This window comes from Nannospalax galili, unplaced genomic scaffold (genome assembly GCF_000622305.1).
Source record: "Nannospalax galili isolate Female #2095 unplaced genomic scaffold, S.galili_v1.0 scaffold514, whole genome shotgun sequence".
NCBI lineage: Eukaryota > Metazoa > Chordata > Mammalia > Rodentia > Spalacidae > Nannospalax > Nannospalax galili.
Genome location: NW_008336076.1, coordinates 1467987 through 1475856, shown reverse-complemented (window position 1 = coordinate 1475856; position 7870 = coordinate 1467987). Strand labels below are relative to the sequence as shown.

General features: G+C 36.0%; 1 protein-coding gene and 1 non-coding gene across 2 annotated transcripts in view; both read right to left on the bottom strand.

The window, feature by feature from the left end:
* The window catches only part of Scn3a (sodium voltage-gated channel alpha subunit 3), a 122718-nt gene that overhangs the window by 72331 nt on the left and 42517 nt on the right, over positions 1-7870 (bottom strand). The window contains exons 6-10 of the mRNA XM_008830907.2: positions 5819-5947; positions 5223-5314; positions 4034-4306; positions 3561-3624; positions 92-233 (exon numbers count right to left, since the gene is read on the bottom strand). Coding sequence (XP_008829129.1) covers positions 92-233; positions 3561-3624; positions 4034-4306; positions 5223-5314; positions 5819-5947 — 700 coding nt within the window. The remainder of the gene's footprint in view (positions 1-91; positions 234-3560; positions 3625-4033; positions 4307-5222; positions 5315-5818; positions 5948-7870) is intronic.
* LOC115069994 lies at positions 2676-2782 on the bottom strand. Its single transcript, XR_003849210.1, has one exon. It is a non-coding gene; the product is annotated as a U6 spliceosomal RNA (small nuclear RNA).

The following is a 7870-nucleotide window of genomic DNA, read 5'->3' as shown; positions in this document are numbered from 1 at the left end:
CCCCCCCCCCCCCCCGGTTATAAATCAGTGCTTAGCATTTTGTATGTGATCATCAGAGCAAATCCCACTCATGTTAATTTGGTTCCATTACCAACTGGTAAAGATTCTCCCAGTAGTCTTGAGTCATGAGTCGGAACAGAGATAAGAAAGCCCAGCTAAAGGTGTCAAAGCTTGTATAGCCATAGTTGGGATTTCGTCCGGCCTTCACACAGATGTATCCTTCTGGACATTGGCTATAAAAGATAGAAACATTGGTGGGGTCAGCACAGAAACTGTGGCCAATTCACTCAATCAATATTGATTTATAGAACTTGTCAAAGTTAGTATAATCGCAGCTAGACCTTCATTTCCAGAACACGTTAGGCTGTCTTTCACAAGTTAAATGTTAGGAGAGTTAGTAGAAATTTTAAGTACAAGAAAGTCAAATTTATAGACATTTAGAAGGGCAAGATGATAGCAGCCACACATTTCTGCTCCAGTGCGTCATTATTCACTCTTTACAAAGTGGTAAGAATCAATTTAAAAATAAAGTTAGAAAATCATGAATAGCTTGGAAATCAGTCTGAGATACCTCTTTAGCCAGTTCTGTACAATTATATAAAATAGCCTTACATTTCAAGAGCATTTAGATTTATAGGAAATCTGGATACTACAGATTCCCTGTATATTGATGCCCAGGCTTTCATACTGATACATTATCAGTAACTAGAGTCTTCATTCCCATTTCCTCAGTTTACCCTTAGTACCCTTCTTCTGTTCCAAATAAGTTTCTTCACTGTAAGTCTGTGTTTTCTTCCTTTTTCTGTACTATACTCTTTGAAACAGAGGCATAATATGCTATGTATACTTTAAAAATGAGAAATCATCATCTCTTCCAAGACAGAGTATGTTCAAAAACTACTTCTGCATAGGATATTTGTCTATTACCTCTAGGTTAGTTGACCATCTATATCAGTGCATAATCGTGGGCATTTGTTTTATGTTTTGAATAATATTGCAGTGATATTTTCTTCTTGTACAAATTTCCTAACCTTTGGAAGCTTTCTCACTTGGCACCTGTATCTGCTTGACACCCTGCATGTTTTCATGCCATGTTTTTCTTTTTACTCGTTAGCACTTTCTTGGTTTCTAGCATTATAACACATTTCAGATTGGTCTTTTCTGTTTCCTGGGCCAGTTCCAGAATCAGACATTTCTCTAAAGAGCCCTGGTCCCTTTAATGGAGAACTGTACCAGAAACAGGGATCTGGGTGCCAGCTGGTGTTTGTTGCTACTGAGATATCAGTACTTCTGGGCCCCCTCAGCTGACAGAACAAGAAAATACATGTATGCACTCTCACTTGTGATACACACACACACACACACACACACACACACACACACACAACATAAATATTTATACAAGGAACAATTTATGTTTATATTAGGCTAAATTTGAAGTATATTTCCTGTCTCCATTTCTAGTCCATCTTTAGAAGGATCATTCTAGATGTCTCCCTTTGCTCATTTATAACTTGTCACTCCCAAAGTGAGAAAACAGGCTCCCACCATCTCTACATTTTTAAAAAGTTTCCCAACACTACTACACATACACAGGGGCTTCAGGATTACCGATGTTTGCTACCAGGGGAAATGCTCTGCCTGAGAAGCTGTCTTCATTGTCACAGATGATGAAGGGCAAAGTTATCCTTTCAAACGGTAATGTCAGCAGCTTTTACCCCACTTCTTCCATTGAAGTTTTTTCCATTCATTTGTAGTATTTTTAAATTCTGTCGTCACATTTAAAATTTTTTATCTAGGAATCTCTCAACCTCCCAAATAACTTTAAAAATTGTACCAATTATTTTTCTCTCCGTCTTCTATGAATTTTGACAAATGCTTGATATTTTTTATCCACCATAAAAGAATCTATATAGAGTAGTTTTTCCATCCTACATGCACCGTGTGTTTCTTCTACTTAATCCTCTACCACGAGCTTGTGTAAGTGCTGATCTCTTGTTCGTTCCTAGTTTTGTCTTTTTCAGACACCACATGATTGGAATCTTGTACTGTACGGCTCCTTCAAGCTATTTTCTTTTCTTTCTCACACAGGAACACGTATTTCTGATTCTTTTATCACTTATCACAGAACAGTATTTCATTATATGTGCAGGCAACAGTTCACCTGTTTATTTACATATTCAAAGACATCTTGGTTGCTTCCAGGTTGGACTGATTATGCACAAAACTGCCATAACAGCCGCACACAGGCTTTTGTGTAAACCTGTTTTCTAATTAGTTTGCTATCTATCTTGCAGTGTGGTAGTGTGACTATGTTTATTTTGTAAGAACCTGTCAAACTCTCTTCCAAAGTGGATGCGCCTTTAGCATCCCTGCCCACAGTGAAGGGGTGTTCTTACCAATGGTCACCCACCATTCAGACACTGCACTCTCTAGGGAGGCAGAATCACTTTTCATTACTTACACATAAAGTTACATGTACGTATCTCACCCATGTACTTTTTTTTTTTTTCTGATTCACAGTAACTACATTTATTTTAGATTATGGGTTGCCGCCTCAGAGAAGCTTTCTCTAAGCCCTTGATCTGAAGTATCTCTTCTCCAGTCTGTTCCATGATCTTTTTTTAAAATTTTTTTTTTACAATTAAAGTTACAGTTTTAACAATATGCAAAATAAAAATATGGACCACTTCACGAATTTGCATGTCATCCTTTCGCATGGGCCATGCTAATCTTCTCTGTATCGTTCCAATTTTAGTATATGTGCTGCCGAAGCGAGCACACCCATGTACTTTTTAAGGAAGATTTCTAAATCTTTTTCTCTTTTTGAAGCTTCTGATATCTCTTATTGTTCTGATAGTGATCTTGGGTAAAATTCTTGACACACACTATGGGTAGACAAATGTCCTCTCCAATTAAAAGCAAAATAATTTACATAAAAGTTTTAAAGAAAGAAAATGAGAGAAATTGAAAGGGAGGTGATTAGAGAAAACCTTGAATTCAGCTGGAACAGCCAGTGCCTTTTTTTTTTTTTTTTTTTTTTTTTTACTTTCTGGTCTTTTGCTATATTTTGAATAAATAAAAGAACAGTAGCGTGTATGATATTTTCATGAATAGAAAACCCGCATTCTTTGCCTGACTTTAATTATGTTTATGTTGAAAACTCAGAGCATAAACACATTCAATGATTTTTTTTTTTGGTCTTTATGGTAAAAAGATTTCATCTTCTACTTATAACAAACTAAAAATGAAACATTTTAATGAAGAAGTAAATATGGATTTTCTCTTTTTGTCATTTTTAATTTTTCAAAAAATTAAAAATTTTGTTTCAAAATTTTTGTATCAAAAGTATTTTGCTTCCAAATTAATTGTATTTATTTTTTTAATTTTGATTTTAAGTTTTTTACTTTAAAAATTTATTGAGAGTTTCATACATGCATGTAAGGTTTTGATCAAATCCATGCCCACTCCCTCCCCTCCAACTCCTCCCATATCTCTCCATCACTTTTTCCTGACAACTTCACGTAGATTTCTAAATCTTTAAAAAATGTGTTTCTTACCCTGCATCTGAGCCATTTCCACAGAGTAAAGGATCTTTTTGTCCATCCAAAACATAAAAGTGGCCTGTTAACATAAAGAATAATGAATATGATTTCACTTCAATTCTAGTCACATTAAGAATACATCAGAGTTGGGGACCAGTGAGATGGTTCAGCAGGTAAAAGGGCTTACTGAGACACTCGACAACCTGAGTTAGATTCCTGGGGCCTACATGATCGAAGGAGAAGACCATCTCCCACAAATTGCCCTCTGATTTCCACACGTACACCTTTGCGTGCAAATTCACACTACCACACACCAAATTAAAAAAATAAAATTCAATACTTAAGAATACATCAGAGTTTGATTATTTCAGTTATTTCCTAAAGGTTCCCAAATAAACGGCGTGCGTCTGAATAGACTCCACAATAACAGGCGCCACCATCTATAGCACACTCAGCAACAGTAAGCTAAAGGAGGCAATGTGCCTTACTGTCATCGGCAATGTAATCCTTCCAATTGAATGTGGTTATTGTTACATTAACAAATGTCCCATTTGAATCCGTTGTGCCATTGAAGTAGGAAGTGGTGTTGGTTTCAAAAGCAGAGTCACTTGGGGGCCACTGCAAACATTTATTCCTCAGGTTGCCCATGAACAGCTGCAGCCCAATTAGGGCAAACACGCTGAGACAGAACACAGTGAGGATCATGACGTCAGACAGCTTCTTCACGGACTGGATCAGGGCCCCTACGATGGTCTTTAAACCTTTGGAGAGAGAATCATGTGTCAGCTGAGGAGGAGTGCAATCAACAATGATTTCTTCTTAGTAGGCACACACATTCTACAATCCCCCATGAAGGACAGCTTGGCTGCATTGACACAAAGCTTTACGGCAAACCGGATAAAGTAGATGGAGCTCTGACTTTCTATGTGAACGCAGTGCTTGTGGAACGTTGAGAATGAATGCTCACATATCTATGCTGGACGTACTTTTTACTTTTGTGTTTTGTGAAGCTGTTTTCCCCAACCCATTCTTTACAACAGCCTCCAAGAAGCAGTGATTTAGAGGAGAAAAGAATTTTAAGACTAAAACTCCATGCTTTATACATGCTGTTCCATAGTAAACTTTTCTCCTTTATAAATGATGATCTATTTTTGAAATAGATCTGTAGCGAATGGTAAAATATAAATCTGTTAGTAAAGCCATGGTAGCAAAGCTTTTTCATAACACAGGAGAGACTTACATCTTAAAAGCAAGAGAGTGAAAAAACAGTCATTTTTTAATAGATGTCTCATGCAGTTTTCTGTTAAACTCAAAGGCTGACTTTATGAGTAAGACTGAATTTTTTAAAATTTTTAGGAAGGGAACACTGAAAAGCTATTTGGTATTCTTGAATGTGACAATCTAGAATGATAAGAATAGGGCTAATGGTGGGGTCTCAACCCAACATTATTACAGTATATTTAAAATCAGCCTCGGTGTTTAACCTAGCTCTCACCTGGAATGACTGAAATTGTTTTCAATGCTCGGAGAACTCTGAAGGTTCTCAACGCTGAGACATTGCCCAGGTCCACAAACTCTGTCACATATCTGTAATAGGGAGTTCACACACAAACACAATAACACACAAGAAAAGCTGGAGATATAAGGGCCTACTACTTTACACCAGTTACTTCTTACCTGGAATTACAGAAATAGTTTTCAGAGCTCGCAAGACTCTGAAAGTTCGAAGGGCTGAAACATTGCCTAGGCTTACAAATTCTGTTACATACCTGTAGAATTAAATCAGAGTTACTGATAGTTTTGGCAAAGTTCATTCTAAATAACTAATGCTGGGTTGGTATATCGAGCCCTTTGAGATAAACAGAATTGCTAGAGAGCTCAGGGTGCCAAATGCTGAAAGTGCCTTTAAGGAAAAAAAAAAAAAAAAAAAAAAAAAAAGAATTGTTGCTTTATTTCAGTGCAGTTTTCACTAATATGCAGATGCTTGTTTGCAAACTTTATCACAGTATAGTAGTTTCTAAGAAACTGTAGTTAATGAGTAACTTCATTTTGATGAAGAGAAAGACTGTGGGATATGAAAGTGATTCCATCTATCACTCATTGCTAGACATATTTACATTTCGATATGTCTAATATGTATTGTCAAAATCTACAAGGCATGTAGTTGATTTGACTAACAAAAAAGCTCTGCATTTAAAACACAACCAATTTATTTCATGCTGTAAATAGTTTTATTCCTTGGAATTTATCAAATTAAAGAAATATCTACTCACGCCATCACGATGACACTGAAATCCAGCCAGTTCCATGGGTCACGAAGGAATGTAAAGTCTTCTAAGCAAAACCCTCTTGCCAAGATCTTTATAAGTGACTCAAAGGTGTAGATCCCAGTGAAAGTGTATCTAGGAAAAATACCCAAGCTAAAATTAATAATTTCACTTAAAAGATTAAAATATATGTTTTGAACAAGACAATGCCTATCTCTTGTGGGTTTTTAAAATTTTGGTAAAACTTTCTTCCTCATTTGTAGCCACCAAAGAATCTTAATTATTACTGTAATTCTTAATCATTCTTATATTATCCTGTGAAGGATTAAAGTGAAGAGAAACTATATTCTTCAAAACTGTTCTTAATAAAGTACATAGGCTTTTAAGTAATAGTTTCCTTTGTTTTGTGGATAATCATTAATCTGAGCTTTTAGATCATTGGTGTCTGCAGAAGTGGACAGCAGCTGCAACTGCAATATTCTAACTACTCCTGGGCAAATAAAAAGAGCTAGCCAAATTTTAGCTTTCAGTAGCCACATAGAGGCAGCATAGTGGATTCATTTACTTAAAAGAAAATTTTCCATTCAAGTTTTCTAATTACTAAACTCATTTAGATTATCTTGTTACATTTATATAGTATCGTATTGGAAACGTATTTCAGTTTTTAATGTGTGAGTCAGGCATAGAATTATAAAACTGTTCCTTCTTTCTCCCTAGCTCCTTTTCAACATCTCCCTCCATGCATACATGTATGATGACATGAGATGCTTCAGGTCTCTAGGATTTCATGTCTGTATTTGCATAATTACTCTAATTCTCAGATAAACTAAATTCTTCAATCTAATTTTGCATCAGCCACTATCTGTATGCAATTGTGTCAAATCATCCGAACCGTCTTTGAATTCAAATTCTAGTCACTAAAATGATGAAACATTTTTGAGTTTGTGCCTGATATAGTACATTTCCAGCCATTCTCTCCGAATGCTGACAATTTGTTATTTCTATTTCTCCCCAAAGTAATTGAGAGTACATGTTTTTAAACATTGTGTTCTTCAAAAATATAATTTAAATTTATTTTCAGAGTATTTCATTTAGGACACAAACATTTGGTTTAGTCATAGCAATTCGTTATATTTTCAGCCTGCAAGTACTTTATATGTACAAAATTTGGGGATCGGTATTTGTCAAAGGCTTTTTGTACAAAATTCTCTCATGGGGGAACATATATGCAGACATCTTCACATCTAGTTGTCTTAAGTACATTTTCCATTCATTCCTCACCCAAACTCAATTAGTTTCATGAGCAGTAAGTGTAATTGCTAACTTTACATAAGGAGTAGCTGACTGTTAGGAAGACATATATTTTACAATCTCTAGCACATGTGTACTTGTGTTTAACTCTGGATGTTTGTGAACTACATGCAAATACCATGGCATTTCTGTTTGGAGACACAGCAAGCTATCCTTTTGAATGGACTTGGAGACACCTCATATGGGCGTTCTGCTTGTTCTTGTAAAAGGTAGTGCCCTATGCTTCATGCTTAAACTAGTCTACTTTACCTATTTGATTATGAGGACTAAGATTAGACTTTCTGCTTCTATTCTTGTTTTTGGAAAAGTAAGAAAATTGTGGGGACATTTGGAGAGCATTGCTGATTGCTGGGCATATAAGAGAGTCCTAGAGTTTAACATCCAAACAGGGTTTCACACAGGAGAGATACTCCCACATGCTGATCAAACAAGACTGGACCAATGTATGGGAATCAGGAGACATAGATTTTATTAGTTCAGCCCCCATTAGGCTCATGGCAATGCTCTCTTTTCCCCATTTCACAACTTTCCCTCTGTAATTATGATCCACAGAAGCATACTCACATAACCCTTCCTCCACCATACTGAATGATCCATAGACCATTCTAGGTGTGCCACCTTTTTGGGTATAGGGTCACTTTCTGGTGTCAATAACCTACTGTTTCATCTCAGAACTCCATTATGTCATTTTCTTCTCTTTTCCTTAGATTCTGGGTAGAATTGTTTTTGTTTTGTTTCTCTTTGGTT